The 21,863-nt window shown below is 50.0% G+C and overlaps 1 protein-coding gene across 1 annotated transcript in view; it reads left to right on the plus strand.

Annotated features, from left to right (window-relative positions):
- TEX11 (testis expressed 11) overlaps nt 1–21,863 on the plus strand; it is a 974,891-nt gene that overhangs the window by 110,227 nt on the left and 842,801 nt on the right. Inside the window, exon 4 of the mRNA XM_029607248.1 lies at nt 251–335. Within this exon, the coding sequence (XP_029463108.1) occupies nt 251–335 (85 nt within the window). The remainder of the gene's footprint in view (nt 1–250; nt 336–21,863) is intronic.

Genomic DNA, 21,863 nt, shown 5'->3' on the forward strand with positions numbered 1-21,863 from the left:
TTTTTTGCCATAGGTTATCATTTTTCATTGCCATTATTCATTTATTAAATTAACTATAAAACACTATGGAACCAGTTTTTCCCCTCAATATTTATCTTACATTAATTATAAACCACTACCTGTGATCCCTCTTTGCAGCTAGTCTCTCCCCTGAATACATCTAGCTCACTTTAAGTACAAATTCAGGGACTCTTTACCAAGCTGAAACAGCCATGACCAGGAGCTGAATGTCTGTTTTCTTTTCTTCTAGGTAGAAGAAGCTGCTATAAACTTGTGGAATTGGGGAGTAACCAAAAGAGCAGGTGCCATTATCAGTGATGAACAACAAGCAAAATGTAAGGAAAACTGGATGAAATATAGGATAAGCTACGGCATAACTGTTAGACTGATTCAAATAAACTAAGACTCCTGTTAGACTGATTCAAAACTGTAGTTAGATTCTGTGGAACTTCCTATTGTCAATATTCTTCATGGCTATCAGCAATGTTTGCTGTAAGGTGCACAAGTGACCAATACCACCTTTCTCCCTTCTAGGTTATGTTCTAGCCATTTCAATTTATATCATACAGGGCCCTGTGTGGAGATGTGGGTTTTTTCTCTTTGGTTGGGAAGCCACAAAGAAGCTGAATCTACATAAACACTTCTCAGTATTTACTTATTTGAACAGACACTAGCCTGCTTGTGTCTACACTCCTCAAGCTTTTGCCTTGTACATACAGACCTTGCTCTTAGCACAAACAACCTTTGCCCTAGCACAGAATGCCTGCTTTCTCTCTCGAAAATAGTAACATGAGTTAACCATAATAATTATTTATTTATTTATTTTTTGGTTTTTATATACCGGAAGTTCCTGTATACAATACATATCACTCCGGTTCACAATTAACAGAGATAACTATCGCCGGGAAGGCAGTTTACATGGAACATACATGGAACATACATACATGGAACATACATAATTAGTAGCTATGTCTCTGAGAATATTGTTGTCATTAAGGATGTGATTGTATACACAATCATTATTTGTGATTGTATACACAAATAATATGTAACGCAGCACAATAAAAGGCCTGCCTGAAGTGATTTCAGGATGGCTTCCTGGCTTCATTAGAATCCTGTCTGACATCTCTTCTTTCCATGCGTCTCCCGCGTCACAACAGCCCTGTAGTCTGTGAGAGCTTCTGGGCATATGCAGTTCAAATTGTGAAATGGCTAGAGCATGCCAGGCAGTGGAGAGACTTCAATGGTCATCCTGCTCTTTAGAGGCAACATTGACTGAATGCACACAACTGAAATATTACACTACATGTTATGCTTTTAGACCACCTGACTTCACAAATATGAACCCAAAGTGGTTTACATCACCGATAAAAATATAATAAAAATACAATAATATAAAATAGTCCCTACTATACAGAATACTGCATCCCCACTGTTCACTGGAAGGTTAGGCCAACCTTGTTTTGCAAAACAAACATAAATAGTCATTCCAAATAATCTCTCAAAACCCCATCCCACACCTGTCCATCTAACTACCAAAGTGCAATATTCTAAACTACCAAATCCCTTCTCACACCACCCCATCTAAATACAAAATACAATATAATAATCTATTCAACCCCTTCCCATACCTGCCCATCTAAATACAAAACTATTATTTAATAAACTACCAAACCCCATCCCACACCTGCCCATCTAAATACCAAAGTGCAATAAACTATTCCTCTGTACTCGGGCCAGTCCACACTGGTGGGTAATGCACTCCTACCAACTGATGAAGATGGAGACAACTAACTCGCTGATGCCATTGACATATAGCACTGCCCGATATCAGCCTGCCAATAGTCTCCATCTCCAGCAGAAGGTAGACATGAATCTCCCTAGTGGGGATTGTTTGTTGAAAAAGGAAAAAAGAGAAGAAAGAAGAAACATGTGAGCTCCTCAGGTGAACCCAGTGTGGGGCTCTCTATCAATTGAGTGGTTGCGCCTCTTTGCCTTGCCATATTTAGGTTAAAAAAAAAAAAGAGGAGGAATGGGGGAGCTTGGCAGTGAAGGCTTGTGCCCTCTCCCCTCTGTAGCCACTGACCTGGTCGTGATTTCAGCCAGCAGAGATCGGAGATCAGGTAAAGATGAATAATGAATAAAGGAGGCTTTCCCTTCTCTAGCAGGCTGTCTCCCCCCCCCCCCCCCCAGTGCTATTTCCCCTTCGCACCTCCAGTAAATCTCAGGGGGGTAGAGCAAGGTGGTGAACCGACAATGCCGTTAGTTCAGGAGGCAGACACACTTTGGGGCTCCTGCATCGCTGTTCCTGTTTGTCAGCCGCATAAGGAAAGGTTAGGCTGCTGTGACACTCGGTAAGGTGATTTTTTTCCTGTGTGCATTTAAGGGCATAGCCTAGAGTTCCACGTGCACATACACATGCACAGGTATGTGCGCAAGCCCGCAGACTTGAGTTTTGCAGGAGGCAATATGCTGGCCAATGATATTCTCGCCCCCCCCTCCCCAGTGCTCTAAGGAACTAGCGCCCCTAGTGGGGGAGAGCCATGGAGATTGCATTGGTCATGCCCAGGGATGGATTCGGCATCTTTTTCCTGAGTGGTAATTTTGTCCAGGGTTTACAAACCTTTCTGAGAGGGCAAGCAGCAGGGGGCTAAGTAGTCCCGAAAAGAAGGGAAGCAACCTAGGCCTTCTCTTTCTGCAACCAAATCAGGCAAGCTCCATCAAAAGTGGCTCCCTGGGTGATTCTAGGGAGGATTTGGGCTCCTCACCTTTGGAGGAAGGTGAAATCCCACCTGATTTGAAGCCAAATAGGTCTTTGCTCCATTTTCTTCTACATGGTCAGGTTTATTAGCTCAGACCGTGAGAATGCTTGGAGTGGACAAGAGTAGCATTATGGGAATGCAGAGGAAGATTTCTATCTTGGTGACCTTAAGTAAGGCATCTGAATTTTATTTCCACTCCTGGAACCAGTGCAAGAGTTGGTTAACCTTGCATGGTACGCTCAGCTAAACATTTTTTTTTTTTAAGGGGGCGACATTTGGTGGGTCAGTAACTCCTGGACCCGAGGGCAAGGGATCAGTTGGATTCCTGGAGGTTGATGCCCTGGCGTATGTGGTCTCCGTGAACCACTATCCTGGTCAAAGGGGAAGGGGCTCTGAAGCATGCCATGGATGGGAAGATTGAAGCTATCGTCAGACAGGCATTTGAGGTAGTGACAATTAGGGATGTGAATCGTGTCCTCGATCGTCTTAACGATCGATTTCGGCTGGGAGGGGGAGGGAATCGTATTGTTGCCGTTTGGGGGGGTAAAATATCGTGAAAAATCGTTAAAAATCGTTAAAAATCGAAAAAATCGAAAAACCGGCACATTAAAACCCCCTAAAACCCACCCCCGACCCTTTAAATTAAATCCCCCACCCTCCCGAACCCCCCCCCAAATAACTTAAATAACCTGCGGGTCCAGCGGCGGTCCGGAACGGCAGCGGTCCGGAACGGGCTCCTGCTCCTGAATCTTGTCGTCTTCAGCCGGCGCCATTTTCCAAAATGGCGCCGAAAAATGGCGGCGGCCATAGACGAAAAAGATTGGACGGCAGGAGGTCCTTCCGGACCCCCGCTGGACTTTTGGCAAGTCTCGTGGGGGTCAGGAGGCCCCCCACAAGCTGGCCAAAAGTTCCTGGAGGTCCAGCGGGGGTCAGGGAGCGATTTCCCGCCGCGAATCGTTTTCGTACGGAAAATGGCGCCGGCCATACGCGTATGGCCGGCGCCATTTTCCATACGGAAAATGGCGCCGGCAGGAGATCGACTGCAGGAGGTCGTTCAGCGAGGGTTCCGGCGCCTCGCTGAACGCACCTATTTGGTGCAGTCAGCTCCGGGCTTTCAGAAACCACAATTGGATCACCAATCTGTAGTGGTGGAATCTGCACAGAAGAGAGCAAAGAGATCAAAGCCTCACACTTCTTTTCCCCCTGGCAAGGAACAGAAGTTTCTAGATGCCATTGGTCGCCGAGTCTTCCAAGGATCAATGCTCATCTCCCGAATTGCCGCTTATCAGCTCTATATGACCCAATATAACAGGGTCATTTTTAAGCTGATACAAGACTTGACAGACTCCCTGCCTCAGCAATTTCAAGATCAGCTTCAGACCTTAGTAAACAAAGGTTTTGAGGCAGGCAAGCATGAGATCAGATCATCTTATGATATCTTTGATACTGCTACTAGGGTATCTGAAGCTGCTATTTCAGCGAGAAGGTGGGCCTGGCTCAAGTCTTCTGACCTTCGCCCTAAGGTACAAGACAGGTTATCCGACCTGCCTTGTGTAGGAGATAATCTGTTTGGAGAACAGATTCAACGGACGGTGGCGGAACATAAGGACCATCATGAGACCCTAAGACAGCTCTCTCTGATGCCTTCTGACTATTCTTCTAAACAGCCCTTCAGAAAGGACTCTAAAAAGTCATTCTTCCGCCCGAAGAAGTCCTACCCACCACCAATCAGATCCCATGCCATGAGACCTTTTCAGAAAGCACAATCTCGTCAAACACATAAACAAAACCACAAGCAGCTCCTCAACCAGGCCCTGCTTCAGGTTTTTGACTTCTATCTAGAGAGCAGCAGCCAGATTCCACTGCCTCACATACCAGTGGGAGGTCGATTGTGCCACTTCCACAACATATGGCACTCAATCACCTCAGACAAATGGGTACTGGCAATAATTGCTCAGGGTTACCATCTGAACTTTCTCTCCATGCCACTGGATTCCCCACCTTTATTGATGTGGAGAACATCCGATCACTCCTTCCTTCTGGATCAAGAGGTCTCCCTCCTTCTCCAGTCCAAGGCAATAGAACCCGTACCCTACTCTCAGCACGGCCTAGGGTTCTATTCCCGGTACTTTCTAATCCCAAAAAATCGGGGGGTGTTCGTCCAATTCTGGACCTACGGGCCCTCAACAAGTACCTCCAACGAGAGAAGTTCAAAATGGTAACCTTAGGCTCATTTCTTCCTCTTTTACAAAGAGGAGACGGGCTCTGCTCTCTGGACCTCCAGGACGCATACACTCATATTGCGATAACTCCATCTCATCGCAAATACCTGAGCTTTCTAGTAGGCCCCAAGCACTATCAATACTGAGTGCTTCCATTCAGCCTAGCATCTGCGCCACGAGTCTTCACAAAATGCCTCGTAGTAGTTGCAGCCTTCCTCAGGACCCAAGGTGTTCTCGACTACCCCTATCTAGACGACTGGTTAATCAGGGCTCCCACTAAGCAAGCTGCTCTGTCGTCCCTCAATCTAACCTTACACACTCTAAATTCATTAGGATTTCTCGTTAACTATGATACATCCCACTTAGTCCCATCTCAAACCTTGTCATTCATTGGGGCAGACTTGGACACCTTGCAGGAAAAGGCTTTTCTGCCTCGACAGCGAGCACTTACTCTCGTGTCTCTTGCACGCCAGCTGCAGTCTCAGCACTCCGCAACAGCATGCCACTTTCTCATCCTCCTGGGACACATGGCATCCTCAGTTCAGGTCACACCAATGGCCCGTTTGGCCATGAGAGTCATGCAGTGGACTCTAAGGAGAAGAGACGGCTGAAGGGGGATATGATAGAGGTCTTGAACGAGTAGATGTGACTCGGTTATTTACACTTTCAAATAATAGAAGGACTAGGGGGCATTCCATGAAGTTAGCAAGTAGCACATTTAAGACTAATCAGAGAAAATTCTTTTTCACTCAACACACAATAAAGCTCTGGAATTTGTTGCCAGAGGATGTGGTTAGTGCAGTTAGTGTAGCTGGGTTCAAAAAACGTTTGGATAAGTTCTTGGAGGAGAAGTCCATTAACGGCTATTAATCATGTTTACTTAGGGGTAGATTTTCAAACCGCGCGATTTGGTGTACTTTTGCTGGCGCATCAGGCGCAAGCAAAAGTACGCGGGATTTTAGTAGATACGCGCATAGCCGCGCGTATCCGCAAAAATCCTGGATCGGCACGCGCAAGGCTATCAATTCCGTATAGCTGGCGCGCGCCGAGCTGCGCAGCCTACCCCCGTTCCCTCCGAGGCCGCTCCGAAATCGGAGCGGACTCGGAGGGAACTTTCTTTTGCCCTCCCCTCACCTTCCCCTCCCTTCCCCTACCTAACCCACCCGCCCGGCCCTGTCTAAACCCCCCCTTACCTTTGCCGGGGGATTTACGCCTCCCGGAGGGAGACGTAAATCCCCGCGCGCCAGCGGGCCGCTAGCGCGCCGGGACGCGACCTGGGGGCAGGTCCGGAGGGCGCGGCCACGCCCCCGGGCCCGCCCCCGGAACACTCCCGACACGCCCCGAAAACGCCGCGCGGTTCGGGCCCACCCCCGACACGCCCCCCTCAGAAAACCCCGGGACTTACGCGAGTCCCGGGGCTCTGCACGCGCCGGTAGGCCTATGTAAAATAGGCTCACCGGCGCGCAGGGCCCTGCTCGCCTAAATCCGCCCGGATTTGGGCGGATTTAGGCGAGCAGGGCTCTTAAAATCCGCCCCTTAGGGAATAGCCACTGCTATTAATTGCATCAGTAGCATGGGATCTTCTTGGTGTTTGGATAATTGCCAGGTTCTTGTGGCCTGGTTTGGCCTCTGTTAGAAACAGGATGCTGGGCTTGAAGGACCCTTGGTCTGACCCAGCATGGCAATTTCTTATGTTCTTATGTTCTAATGGACTCAAAGCATTCAGCCCCTGTCGACCATTGTCCACGTAACCGACTCACTCCTTCAGTCTCTTGCCTGGTGGAAAAAACAGATCAATCTCCTCCAAGGCTTGCTGTTTCAGGCTCCAAACCCTCAATTAATTCTCACCACCGATGCTTCCAACCTCGGATGGAGAGCCCATGTGGCCGATCTGCAGACACAAGGCTCTTGGTCTCCAGAGGAAGCCAAACACCAAATAAATTTCCTAGAGCTTCGAGCAATCAGATATGCTCTCTGGTCATTTCAGGATTACCTTTCCAATCAAGTTATCCTGATCCAGATGGACAACCAGGTGGCCATGTGGTACATCAACAAACAGGGTGGGACTGGCTCTTACCTTCTGTGTCAGGAAGCTGCACAGATCTGGGCGGAGGCCCTCTCCCACTTGATGTACCTCAGGGTCACCTACTTGCTGGGAGGGGACAATGTGTTGGCAGACAAGCTGAGTTGCATCTTTCAACAGCACGATTGGCCTCTCAACCCCTCAGTAGCGAACTCCATCTTCCAAAAAATGGGGGATATCCTCAGATAGACCTCTTTGCTTCTCCTCAAAACCGCAAAAGTAGAGAAATTCTGCTGTCATTCGCAGCAAGCACTCTCAGCCCAGAGACGCATTCTCCCTCTCGTGGGCATCCGGTCTACTCTACGCATTCCCTCCACTTCCTCTTCTCTCGAAGACTCTCGTGAAGTTACGTCAGGACAAGGGAACCATGATCCTGATAGCACCTCAATGCTATGCCAAGTGGGGTTTCCAATACTGCAGAATCTCTCCATTCGCAGGCGCATTCCCTTGGGAAAGGACCCGCTTCTGATCACTCAAAACGACGGGTGCCTCCGCCTTCCCAACCTTCATGCCTTGTCCTTGACGGCATGGATGTTGAAAGGTTAATCCTTCAGCCACTTAACCTTTCTAAACCAGTTTCCCGTGTCTTGATTGCTTCACGGAAGCCTTCCACGAGAAAAGCTTACTCTTACAAATGGAAAAGGTTCACGTCATGGTGCACTTCTCAGTCCCTTGGCCCCTTTTCGTGTCCAATCACGACGTTTTTGGACTATCTCTGGCATTTATCAGAGTCAGGTCTAAAGACTTCTTCCATCAGAATGCATGCAGTGCAGTAGCCGCCTTCCATAAATGTATCGGGAATGTTCCTTTCCCTGTACGTACCAGGATCATTCCAGACTGTGGGTTATGTTCCCTGTCGAGCAGATGGAGTTAGAACCAAAAATTCCCAGGGGAGGACCTATATAGCCACGCCTCCCTTGCCTCAATCCTCAGTATAGTTCTAACTCCAGCAGATTGAGCAGGGGACACGGTGGTCCCCAGCACTTTTCTAGTTTTATTTTCTCTTTGAGGGATCAATTAAATAATATTAGATAAATGTTTTCTTCTAAGGGATAGGTTCTGTAGTGTTCTGACAGGACCACTCCGTTCAAAGAGAGACACTGTTTTCCAGTCAGGAACTTGCTGACAGGCTGTGTTTTTTGCCTGTCACTTTATTTTTCTCTTTGTTTTTCCTCTTCCTTGCCCGGCTACAGTGTGGTAAGTGTTGTTTTTATTTTATTTACAGTCGTTGGGAGGAACAGGAATTTGTGAGGGGTGAAGTTGGTAGTGCCGACCGCTCCCCCCTAGCCCCGGAGTTTGTACTTTTCCCCTCCTCCCCTTCGGGGAGTGATTGGAGTCCCGCCCTGCAGCTCTGCGACGACACATTCCCCAGAGCTGCTTACCGTCGGGACGGCGCTTTCCCCGATCGTCTCTTGGGGACGGGGAGGGGTCCGGAAGCCGGATAGCTCTATTGCTTCGCCGCTTCAGTTGTTGCCGTGCGCTGCAGCCACCCCTCCCCCTCCCTCCCGCCGCGATGCAGAGATCGCCTAATGGCTCCGGAGCTCGGCAAGGGGTTTCAGCAGCCCTCGGAGGGATTTTTCTTCGGCTTTTCCTGAGGGGGAGTATAGCTTACCTGGTGGGCAGCTTGGAGGAGAGTCGGACCGCGCCGGCAGGAAGCGGCATGCCCCGTTTTCCCTCAGCACGGGAACGGCAGCCATTTTGTTAGCTGACTCGGAGGCAGCTCTCTCTGAGGAGGACGTCGACGCTCCGCTCCAGTTTTCCTCTCACAGTATGGGGTTTCTGAGCGCAACGGACCAGGGCAGGCAAGGGGCGACACCTCGGGGGGCCCTTCATCAGCACTTCCTGCTTTTTCGCCAGAATTCGTCGTTTTAATGCACAAGGCATTTTTACAGAGCAGGGATCCGAATCTTGGAAATTGGGGTCCCCCTCCTCCCAAACTGACTTGCTTGACCCAGCTTTCGACGGCGGACCCTCCCTTAGGGAAGGCTTCTTTGCCCACAGGGGGTGCGGGGTCCGCTCGGCCCCCTCCCGTGGTCCCTACACCGCTGCAGCAACCGTTGGGGGATTCATGGCAGGACCCAGATGCGGATGATCCCTCCCTGGCGGCCCAGGTAGAGGGTGTCGACCCGAGGGTTCTCCGCATTTTTCAAGCAGCGGAGTTGGATGATCTCATTCCCCACATCCTGCAGGAAATGGACATCGACCCTCCTTTGGATCCTGTGGCTCAGGATCCGAAGATTAAGAAAGGGGACCCTCTGCTAGCGGGCTTGCGACCCCTAGCGAAAGCTTTTCCCACGCATCACAATATCTTGCAATTGATTTCAAGGGAGTGGGATACTGGCGATATCCGCGGTCACGAAGCATACCACCATCCCGGTCACGGGTGGGACAGCGTTGAAGGATGTCCAGGATCGCAAGCTCGAGGTGTACCTGAAGCGTATCTTCGAGGTCTCAGCGTTGGGGATGAGGGCTATCTGCAGTTCCCTAGCACAGCGAGCAGCTCTGCGTTGGGTACAGCAGCTTCTCACATCCCAATCTTTGCCACAGGCAGAGACTATTCAGGCTGATAGACTTGAAGCGGTGGTTGCCTATGGAGCTGATGCTTTTTATGATCTGTTAAGGGTTCTCGCTCGATCCATGGTGGCGGCGGTGTCCGCTCGCCGTCTTTTGTGGCTTCGCAACTGGGCGGCAGATGCTTCGTCCAAGACGCGCCTGAGTTCTCTTCCTTTCAAGGGCAGATGCCTGTTTGGGGAAGATTTGGATCAGATCATCAAATCTCTTAATGAGAATGCGGTGCACAAGCTACCAGAAGATCGTCCACGTTCTTCTAGATCTTTTTATTCCTCCAGGAACAGGTACCGGAATCAACGGAGGGTCGCGTCCTGCCAGACAGCAAACACCTCGAGCGCCTTCTACACGATCACACACCTGGAACCGGTCCTTTCGTGGACGCCGCCACAGTAAGGATATTCAAGGGGCAGGTGTCTCCTCAAAAGCTTCACAATGATGCCAGAGGGTCCCACGAGGGGATCCCCCACCTGGGGGGTCGCCTTACTCTCTTCTACAAAGAGTAGGTCCAAATTATGTCGGATCAATGGGTGCTGGACATCTTAAGTCAAGGCAACGTATTAGATTTTGTACACGAACCCCGAGACCGTTTTCTGTTTTCTCCTTGCGGTTCCCGCCTCAAACAATTAGCAGTTCGACAGACTCTCGATCGTTTGCTACAGCTGGGGGCGATAGTCCCGGTAGCGGCCTCCGAACTGGGAAGAGGACATTATTCGGTCTACTTTGTGGTTCCCAAAAAGGAGGGCACGTTTCGACCTATCCTGGATCTCAAGTCGGTCAACAAGTGTCTCAGAGTTCCTCGTTTTCGTATGGAAATGCTCCAGTCAGTGTTAGCAGCTGTGCATCCAGGAGAATTCTTGGCCTCGTTGGACCTTACAGAAGCATACCTTCACATCCCGATCCATCACCATCATCAGCGCTTCTTACGCTTCAAGATTTTGGGACAACATTTTCAGTTTCGTGCTCTCCCCTTTGGCCTGGCGACGGGCTCCGCGAGTCTTCACCAAGATCATGGTGGTGGTAGCGGCGGCGCTCCGCAGGGAGGGTATCCTAGTACATCCCTATCTAGACGACTGGCTCATTCGAGCGAAGTCGAGGGCGCAGGGTTACCGTGCTGTCGACAGAGTGGTACAGCTTCTTCAATCTCTGGGATGGATCGTCAATTTCTCAAAGAGCAAACTGATACCATCCCAATCGCTGGTTTTTCTGGGAGCACACTTCGACACCAACCAGGCCAAGGTTTTTCTGCACCCGGACAGAGCTTGGGCTCTACGCGCTCAAGTAACCGGTTTTATGGCTCTCGTCACTCCCACGGCATGGGACTATCTTCAGGTACTGGGAACCATGGCTTCAACTATCGATTTGGTACCGTGGGCCTTCGCTCATCTCCGACCTCTCCAGAGGTCCCTACTTTCGCGATGGAACCCGGTGTCGAGAGATTTTCAGGCAGTGCTGCCCATTCCGAGTGTTGTCTTGAGCAGTCTACAGTGGTGGCTGGACCCTCAACGATTAGCTCAGGGAGTGTCTCTGCAGAACCCGAATTGGGTGGTCATCACCACGGATGCCAGCCTCACCGGCTGGGGGCGGTTTGTCAAGACAGGTCTCTCCAAGGCCGATGGACGGTAGATCAGTCCACTTGACCCATCAATCGGCTGGAGACCAGGGCAGTCGTTCTAGCGCTGCAGGGGTTCTACCCACTGGTATGCAGTCGAGTGGTTCGGATTCTCTCGGACAATGCGACCACCGTGGCGTATATCAATCGCCAAGGGGACACCAGAAGCCATCTAGTCTCCTTGGAGACCGACGACTTGATGGGTGTGGGCGGGAGCTACACTTGCAGCGGTTCTAGCGGCTTCGCACATAGCGGGCGTGGACAATGTGCAGGCACATTTTCTCAGCCGGCAACACCTGAATCCAGGAGAGTGGGAACTCTCAGAAGACGCAATGCGGAGGATAATACAGCGTTGGGGGATACCCCATGTGGATCTAATGGCAACCGCGACAAATGCAAAGGCCGCCCGTTTCTTCAGCCGCAGGCGAGAGCACGGCGCGGAAGGAGTCGACGCACTAGTTCCTCCCTGGCCTCGACAGTGTCTTCTGTATGTCTTTCCTCCGTGGCCTCTAGTGGGCAAATGATCGGAGAGTCGAAATTCAGATGACCTTGCCTCTAGTGGGCAAGGTCATCTAACGGATAGAGACGTATCAAGGTCCGGTGATCCTAGTTGCGCCAGAGTGGCCTCGATGTCCATGGTTTGCAGATCTTCTCAATCTGGCAGTGGAAGGCCCGCTTCGACTCAGTCACCTATCACGTCTCCTTCCCCAATGGCCAATATTTTTCAGAAGGCAGATCGCTTTTGTCTTGCGGCCTGGCTTTTGAGATGCGCCAATTAAGAAGGCGCGGATATCCAGAGTCTGTCATCTCGACGCTCCTAAAAGCTAGGAAGACTTCCACGTCCGTTACCTATGTCAGAGTATGGAAGGTTTTTGAGGAATGGTGTGAGTCAAAGACGATTCTGCCAACGCAGGCCTCAGTAGCGCATGTGCTTTCCTTCCTACAGGCGGGTCTGGATTTGGGCCTGGCCTGTAATTCTCTTCGTGTTCAGGTAGCGGCTTTGGGAGCTTTCCTACGGAGTAATGACAGGGAGCTCCTGGCCTCACATCCGGATATTCTACGTTTTCTAAAGGGGGGGTATAAAACACTATGAAACCTCCCATTAGACCGCCTTGTCCTTCATTGGAATCTCAATTTGGTACTCCGGGCTCTATGTGCACCGCCTTTTGAGCCTCTGAGTTCGGCCACACTCAAGGATGTCACCCTTAAGACCATTTTCCTGGTGGCGATCAGCTCAGCACGTCAGATCTCTGAACTACAAGCTCTATCATGTCGGGAGCCATACCTTCGTTTCATGCCAGGGGGAGTATCCCTGCGGACAGTTCCATCTTTTCTGCCGAAGGTGGTCTCGACTTTCCATCTCAACCAATCGATAGAGCTTCCGTCATTTGTATCCTCTGATTCTTCTGACCTGCGTTGGTTGGATGTCCGACGTTCTTTGATACATTATTTGGAGGTCACTAATGAATTTCGACTCTCCGATCATTTGTTTGTCCTTTGTTCGGGACCCAGGAAGGGTTGCATGGCATCCAAACAATCAATTGCTCGCTGGCTGAAAGGAGCGATTATAGCCGCATACATCGGAATGGGTAAGTCTCCACCTTTAGCTGTTAAGGCGCATTCTCTACGCGCTCAAGCGACGTCGTGGGTGGAAAGTTCTGCAGTTTTCTTCTCAAGAAATTTGTAGGGTGGCCACATGGAAGTCTCTCCACACTTTCGCAAGACATTATCATCTAGACATTCGCGCGCAGTCTCACGGTCAGCTTGGAGACAGGGTCATACGGGCAGGGCTGTCAGCGACCCACCCATGATGGGGAAGCTTTGGTACATCCCACAGTCTGGAATGATCCTGGAACGTACAGGGAAAAGAAAATTATTCCTTACCTGCTAATTTTCGTTCCTGTAGTACCATGGATCATTCCAGACCCCTCCCTGGTTTTGGGGGTTCTTTGTGGGCCATCCCTGCTTTCCTGTCTTCACAATATTTTCACTCTGTATCTCTAGTTATTGCGAGCTGTGTCTTTCAACACAGTGCTGTTTGCAAGTTCTCAGTTACAGTTTTTTGAGTACAAGTTACTTGCTGTCACTTACAGCTGTTTTTTTCTCTATATTTTTGAGATTAATTGATCCCTCTGGTTCTGTCTCTTCTCCTCTTGGCTTTGCTAGTCCAGTTACTGAGGATTGAGGCAAGGGAGGCGTGGCTATATAGGTCCTCCCCTGGGAATTTTTGATTCTAACTCCATCTGCTGGACAGGGAACATAACCCACAGTCTGGAATGATCCATGGTACTACAGGAATGAAAATTAGCAGGTAAGGAATAATTTTCTTATATCAGTACAACCCCTTGTAACACGTTTTCTGAAAGGCTTGCTTCACCTCCAGCCTCCACTGCATCCTCCGACCCCTTCTTGGGACTTCAACCTGGTTTTGGGTCAGCTCATGAAATCACCATTCAAGCCTCTTCACTCCTGTGATCTTCGCTATCTCACACGCCTTTGGGTACACTTGGTGCATGTTCGGACATCCTCAGCTCGGAACTCACCCATATGTGAGGACTACCATCCTGCTTGTCCAGTGAGAAAGCAAATGTTGCTTACCTGTAACAGGTGTTCTCACAGGACAGCAGTATGTTAGTCCTCACGAAACCTGCCCGCCGCCGCACGGTGTTGGGTTCGTAACGTTTTATTATTTTATTTTTCGGCACTGCCTGTAGCTTTTAAATAAGACTGAAGGGGGACCCCTGCTGGCTGCAGGGTTAGTGCCATGCTGGGCATGCCCAGTAGGGGCCAGTCAAAGTTCTGATAACTTTGACAGAAGTTTTCTGTGATTGGGCTCCATCCTGTGATGTCACCCATATGTGAGGACTAACAACCTGCTGTCCTGTGAGAACACCTGTTACAGGTAAGCAACATTTTCTCACTCAAGAAATGGGCAGAACAACATTTCCAGATGATATCAACCTCTTACATTACAGGACGGATAATGGGAGAGCCAATTTTCTCAGCAAACATGATTTAGATCAGGTCCCCCTTCAGACTTATTTAAAAACTACAGGCAGTGCCGAAAAATAAAATAATAAAACGTTATGAACCCAACACTGCGGCGGGCGGGTTTCGTGAGGACTAACATCCTGCTGTCCTGTGAGAACACCTGTTACAGTTAAGCAACATTTGCTTTCTCACAGGACAAGCAGGATGGTAGTCCTCACATATTGGTGAGTACCAAGCTGAGGATGTCCGAACATGCACCAAGTGTACCCAAAGGCGTGCAACAGGCACAACAACTGGGGTGGAACTTGGTAGAGGGCATCCTGAACCCCACCGGGCAGGCGGAAGGGTATTGGTACGTCACGTTGTAAATAGGTTACGAAGGACAGACTGGCCGAAGATGGAATCTTGTCTTCCGGCTTTGTCCAAGCAATAGTGGGCTGCAAAGGTGTGGAGAGAACTCCAGGTGGCAGCCCTGCAAATGTCAGGAAGCGGCACCGATCGTAGGTGTGCTACTGAAGTTGCCATGGCCCTCACAGAGTGTGCTTTAACACGGTCTTGAAATGGAATGCCCGCTTGCTGATAGCAAAAGGATATGCAGTCCACCAACCAGGAGGAGAGAGTCTGCTTACCCACAGTCTTCCTTAACTTGTTAGGGTGGAAAGAGACAAACAATTGAGTGCTTTCCCTGTGGGCAGCTGTACGGTCTAGGTAGAATGCTAGAGCCCGTTTACAGTCAAGGATATGCAGAACCTGTTCTCCTGGATTGGAATGGGGCCTGGGAAAGAAGGTAGGTAGTATAATGGATTGATTAATATGAAATTCCAAGACTACCTTAGGCAAGAACTTAGGGTGAGTGCGGGAGTACCACCCAGTCCTTTAGACGTTTAGTGTAAGGCGGATAGGTAACTAGGGCCTGTAATTCACTAACTCTAATAGGACGAGTGGTAAGGGTGATGTCAGAAAAGACCTCCACAGTAACCTATGTAAACTATCCAGATGTTAGCCATAGTCTCCAGGTCTTGGTGGAAATAGATACACTCATGAACTGGGCAGAACAACATTTCCAGATGATATCAACCTCTTACATTACAGGACGGATAATGGGAGAGCCGATTTTCTCAGCAAACATGACTTGGATCAGGGAGACCAGATGTATCTGGACCTGGTGGTGTGTTACCTCACCACGATGGTTCTAAAGTCATGACAGGATCGGAGGGCATTGGGACTCAATACTCTCATTGGTAGTGAGCCGCGGAGTGAGATGCTATATGGATTCCCTCCCTGACTGATATTCAGCAGGGTATTTCGGAAGATTGCAAGTCCTCCTGGGACTATATATACGCCTGGTGGATTGGATTTGCCTCAAACACCATGTTTCGGTGCTGATAGACAGTCCTATGGGGTGCCCGGTTCTGAAGGATCTTCTACAACCAGGACCAATTGTACATGAAAATCCATGTCAATTCTGTCTTATTGTTTGGCCCTTGAGATGGCTCGACTGCTGAGGCTTGGTTGTTTTCCGGCAGTGGTGTCCCCTCTGCTCTGAGCTAGGAAGTTCTCCACATATCTAGCCTATATCAAGGTTTGGAGAGTGTTCGAAAGTTGATGCTAGGTAAGAGGTTATCACTGTGTCAGAGTTGTAATACCGATAATTCTGGGTTTTCTGGAGGAAGGATTAGTAAGGGTCTGGCCCTTAATTCCTTACAAGTTCTGGTTGCAGCAATGGCATGTTGTAGAGGTTGTTTTAATGGTAGACCTTTGTTCTCCTGTCCATATATTTCTCTATTTTTGAAGGGAGTTCAACATCTTCATCCTTGGTGACTGCCAATGCCATGTTGAGGCCTTGGCTTGTTGCATATTTTGGTAGGTCCCACTTTTCAGCAGCTGAGTGGCTCTTCTTGCAGCTGTTTGCCTTGAAAATGTTTTTCATGGTTGCTGTATGTTTGGTGAGATACATTCCATTCTGTTAGTTTTCTCTTGCCATGAGCCTTTTCGGTGAGAACTCCAGGAGCAGTGCAGATTAGGTCTGTAACTTCCTGTTTTCAGAGGTGGAGTCTGAGTTCCACTTGAATTAGTCTGCTTTCCTGCCAGCACTAGACAGGGGCAGCACTGAGCGGGAATAGTACCTTAGATATGAAGCAACATTGTTGAGATACCTGAGGGCTTCCCATTATTGGCCATAGACTGCTTGAATGTTCGTTCTTCATAGTGGAGATAGACATGAAAAACAGGCATCATGGGCTGCAGTTGCCATTGGGTTAAAGAGATTGTCACAGCAGCCTTTGTAGGGCAGAAGTGCTATTGCCTAGGCAAGTCAGAACGCTTTTCACTAGAGTGTAGGCGGTCTCAGGGGTGGAGATTCGACTATGGTCTCATTCCAAGATTTATTGGACAGCAGCATGTTCCTTCCTACATACTTTCTCCAAGCATTACTGCTTGGATATTAACACGCAAGAGGATGCGGCCTTCGTGAGGGCGATGTTGATGGGAGTGCAGGCAGCCTCCCACTCCTTTCGGGAGTAGCTTTGGTACATTCCACCAGTGTGGATTAGTTTGCCTTTCCTCTAACCTGATAATTACCTTTCCTCTAAGGAGAGCAGGCCAATCCACAGTCCCGCCCTAGGCTGCCTACTTATGATTTTGTTTTCAGTTCTTCTTTTAATGGAGACGCTGCTGAAGGTTTTGTTTTCAGTTTGTCTTTAAATGGAGACGCTGCTGAAGAAAAGGATAATGAACTATCTACAATCTGGTGGGTTGCTGGACTCAAGGCAGCATGGATTCACCAGGGGAAGGTCCTGTCAGTAAATCTTATTGGTTTTTTCGATTCGGTGACTAGAGAATTGGATTGAGGAAGAGTGCTCGATGTGATCTACTTGGATTTCAGCAAAGCTTTTGATACAGTCCCGCATAGGAGGCTTGTGAATAAAATGAGAAGCTTGGTAGTAAGCACCAAGGTGGTGGTGTGAATTACAAACTGATTGACCGATAGGAGACAATGGTAAATGGGTAATGGTAAATGGAACCTACTCTAAAGAGAGAGCCATGTTAAGCGGAGTGCCACAGGGATTGGTGTTGGGACCGGTTCTGTTCAATATATTAACAATGGGAGGAAAGACATTGCACTCGGAATCCGCAGCTGGACGCCCCCAGAATGAAAACTCCACACTGTTTGGCTTTTAAACTTGGCCGCAGTTTAATACACGTGAACCCGAGCCCTTACAAATAATTACTATTAACACCCCTCTCCCCAACTCCCACCCCTCTACCAATTCACCTTAAACCCCAATGGTGGAGAGACCCTCCTCCTTCCCCACCTGCTCCGCCTCATGCCAGCGAGAGCAAGCTTGATCGTGAACCTTAGCCCCACGGTTCCCCGGTCTTCCCACGTAGCCGCCCCCCCCCCCCCCCCCCGGCTACGCAGGGCCCTTCTCCCCCTCCATCAACCCTGCCCCAATCCACTTCCCCCTTTTACAACATAACAATGGGCTCGGGTTATCCGCCAACACTGCGACAATGTACATAAAACAGAAACGCTTCCACCGAGGACAGGCGTATGGGACAAAGTTCGTCGCTCCTACCTTCCTGCCTCCTTTGCCTAACTGACCTGTTGCTCCCCTGACGTCACCTTGCCCTATCCAATCCTTTCCCCTTATTTGAATCTGCTTCTCCCTCATCTCCCTCCCCACTCCCTTCTCCTCCCTATCTTCCTTCCTCTCTGCTTCTGCACTTCCCCTCCCTCTATTCTATCTGCTGTTCCTCGCACGCTTTCCCCCCGTTACTGCCGCCGTGCTGTAAACCAGCACGGCTTGCTCTAACAAGGGGAGGAAAGACATTGCACTCGGAATCCGCAGCTGGACCCCCCCCAGAATGAAAACTCCACACTGGCTTTTAAACTTGGCCGCAGTTTAATACACATGAACCCGAGCCCTTACAAATAATTACTATTAACACCCCTCTCCCAACTCCCACTCCTCCACCCATTCCTCTTGCCTCCACCACCTTAAACCCGAATGGTGGAGAGACCCTTCCCCTTCCCCACCTGCTCTGCCTCGTGCCAGTGAGAGCAAGCTTGACCGTGAACCTTAGCCCCACGGTTCCCCGGTCTTCCCTTGTAGCCGCGCCCCCCCCCCCCCCCCCCCCCCCCCCCCCCCCCCCCCCCCCCGGCTATGCAGGGCCCTTCTCCCCCTCCACCAACCCCGCCCCAATCCACTTCCCCCTTTTACAACATAACAATGGGCTCAGGTTATCCGCCACAAAACAAGTCGACTAGTGACTTGTTGTCCCCCACTGCGGCCATCTAGTCTCTACTGCTTATCGCTTTCTCCAAACCTTCCTGAAGGGTATGATTAAATAGGTCCATTCCTATGTCTGATAAATGGACCCCATCCCCGCTAAAGAAACCTGCTTCCCCATTCCATACCCAAGAATGCCTGATCCAGAAACCCCCTTCCCACCCCATCCACTTTCCCATTTGCTGATTTATCTTTTTAATCCCGATCTTCCAAATAGTCTCCTCGCTGTGACATAGTCGGATAATGATGTCGGACCACCCTACTTTCACTGTGGGCCACCGCACCATAATTTGCGGTAGATCTTTTTTAATACAGGTCAGAAGCTCCCTACATGTCTTCTTACCCACGTCGTTACCCCCCGAATGCACAACTAATATTTCAGGAACTCCCGCATGTCCATTCGGTCGCTCAGGAACGGCAGCAACTCGTCCCACTGCATGCCTCTACGACTGAACCACGCCAATTACTACCCTATGCGCTCCAACTCCAGATGCTCTCCATAAGGGCGCTTCATGGCTCTGCGTTGCGCTCTGTGGATATAGGAATGGCCCATGATCCAGGCACATCCCTTCCTGCTCCTCCGCCCCCAGGCTTTTGGAAAAGAAAAGAATGCATTAATATCTGCGTCATACTACCCCCCCCCCCCCCTCCCTTTAAGGCCCGTCAATTAGGTATCCTCTTTTCTCTTTTTTTTTTTTTTTTTAGTTGGCCCCCGTGTCCATCCGAATGTAATCCTTGAAAACCTTTGATTTCCAGCGCCCTATACTTTTAATCCCTGCCTCTGATAAACCCGCCTTGGCAGCTGATGTTGCTGCACCAATCCGGAATGAATGTGCACTATACCTCTTAACATCCCTCCCGTCTGCGGATACCACCATTCTAAGCACCTGAGCAAATTGATACTTGGTCAAAACCGCCCCGTTCTCATGCACTAAAAACGTCCTACTAGTCGGCGGCCTTAACCGGTTGTACCGCATAGCCGTAAGTACTGGACAAATCAGAGGGCTCTCAGCAGGCACTAAGGTGATAGAAGAGCCCTTGCCTTTTTGATCTGTTTTGGATTTCAGGAGAAAAAGCATCACCAACTGAGATCATATGGAGATGCAATCTGTCGTAATCCCGGGATTGCCATTACCACTGCATGACTGAGCCACCAGCTCGCTCATTCGCATGCCTCCAAAAAACGCCCACGAAAAAGCTACACTGAACAAAGCTACCTCGTACCCCGACCAACAGACCTGCGGTAACAGCCCCGTAAACATTATCACGTCCTGATACCGAATTGGCAAACGCTGGTCCCTCTGTCTACCCAATCGTTTCTGTCACCCATCCAAAACTTTGCGTACTCGAAAACTACTCATGGGGTAACCCCAACCTTTTAACTTTTGAAAGAAGGAAAAACCAACTAAATGCAGACACGCCATGGCCACCGACCATCCACTTCACTTGGCCCATAAGACAAAGTCCACTAGCCACTACTCCTCCACGAGCCTGCCCCCCAGGCCTTGAACCTCATGAAATGTGCCATGACTGTGTTTCCTTTTGAATACAAGGTCCAGGTACTCGGAGCCACTGAATCCTGTATGAGGTCCCATTCTTCTTCGTGCATAGCAGCTGGGAAAGAATCCACATATGTTCAGCTCTGGTGGACCATGTTATCTGACGGAGAAAATAGGATAACTACACGCTAGCTCTCATGACCTTCCCGCTCCCCTATTTTTACTACCTACGATCCCATGCCCCTTAACACCTATGGCCATACTCGGGCTACTCTATTGATGTTGTAGGCCTGCCGCTTTAGCGTTTCGTGTTGTTTGTCTTCTTTTTATTTATTTATTTTATTTTTATTTTTTTCCTTTCCCGTAAACACCCTAGTTATGTCCCCTCGCCCCTACCTCGCTAAACCCTCGCAACAGTTGTTGATACCCCGTAAAAGGTGCCTCTCGATATGGGGGTCATATCCTCCCTTATCTTCTCTCTGCTACCGTTTGTTGGTTTTTGGTACCGCCTTGCCACCTGTCTGGGTGCACTTGGAGCTGGGGTGTGCCCCGTTGCATGTGGCGCACGCATACCGAAACTTACATTCCGGGAATAAGCAGGTGGCTCTATTAAAACGCCAACAAATATCACCTTTGGACTTGGCCATCTTACCCTCTTTTCCTGTCAGCCCTCTGCCCCTTGCTGCTGCTTCTCCCCCACCGGTCCCTCCAACCCCGCCCTGCACTTCCCCTGCACCTCCGAACGCTCCTGCGCTGGACTTTGCTTGCTTGCTGCTCTTATTCGTCATCTGCGTGAGCCATAAATTGATGTTCTGGGTACCCCAAGACATGAATCTATTGGCCGCCATCTTCTCCCGGAAACACTTGTTGTAATTGAGCCAAGCCCAACCTTCATAATCCTTGAATGCGCCTAAAATGCTATCGCAGTATCCCAATAAGGCCCCATGCTGGTCCAGCTTGTAGTGCTCCACGATGCTGGCCAGTCGCAAAAAACCCCTCATCCAGTTGAGAACGTTTTTGGGCACCTTGACCCCTGCCTCTTTCCCCTTCTTCTTCTTACTTCCCTTGCTGTGCCTGTTCCTGCTCCCCCTTCTGCCTGCCATCAGCTGGAATATGTTAACATACTTGCGCTTCTTAATGCGTCTGTGTACTTTTCCCGGAACCCCTTCCCACAGCTCAGTCAGAGATGCTAGAGCCGGGTGCCCCATATCCTGCACCAGCCCCAACCCGATGTCCCTCTTCCGTCCCCCTGCACTGGTATCCGACGAAGATGTTGACGTAGAACTACTATCCGTATCGCTGGAACTGCTGTCCCGTCTACGCTTTGTCTTCGATTTTGTATGATGCTCCTGAACTCCACCCTGCTCATTACCTTCCTCAGCTCCCAGTATGCGAGACCCTGCCGCCTCTCCTCTTGGTCTATCCATGCGCCCAGCCACCGGTCTGTCTTCACTCAGGTAGAGCGGCTCCTTCCTCCACCGCTCCTCGCTGTACGAATTGCCCGGAATCTCTTTGCTCCTGTGATCTGCAACAGATAACATACTGGCCCCAGTACCTGGCCTGCACGCAGCTTGTTGCCCCATTCCCATCACATCCCTATGAGCTTGACTGGCCGACTCCGTTCCCCTGAAAGGGCTAGCACCCACCCATCCTGACTGGTCCTCCCTCCCCTGTCCCTCTGCCCTGTTATCTCCCTGTGTGCCTTGACTCCATGCTGGCCATCCGCCGAAACCTCTCCTCCCCTTGCTCCCCTCCCACTCTCCCATACCCATAATCCCCCCTTTTTTCCCAGGCCCCCTCTCGTTCTAGGCACATGCGACCACACTCACTGCAT

The sequence above is a fragment of the Rhinatrema bivittatum genome, chromosome 6 (genome assembly GCF_901001135.1).
Source record: "Rhinatrema bivittatum chromosome 6, aRhiBiv1.1, whole genome shotgun sequence".
NCBI classification, from domain to species: domain Eukaryota; kingdom Metazoa; phylum Chordata; class Amphibia; order Gymnophiona; family Rhinatrematidae; genus Rhinatrema; species Rhinatrema bivittatum.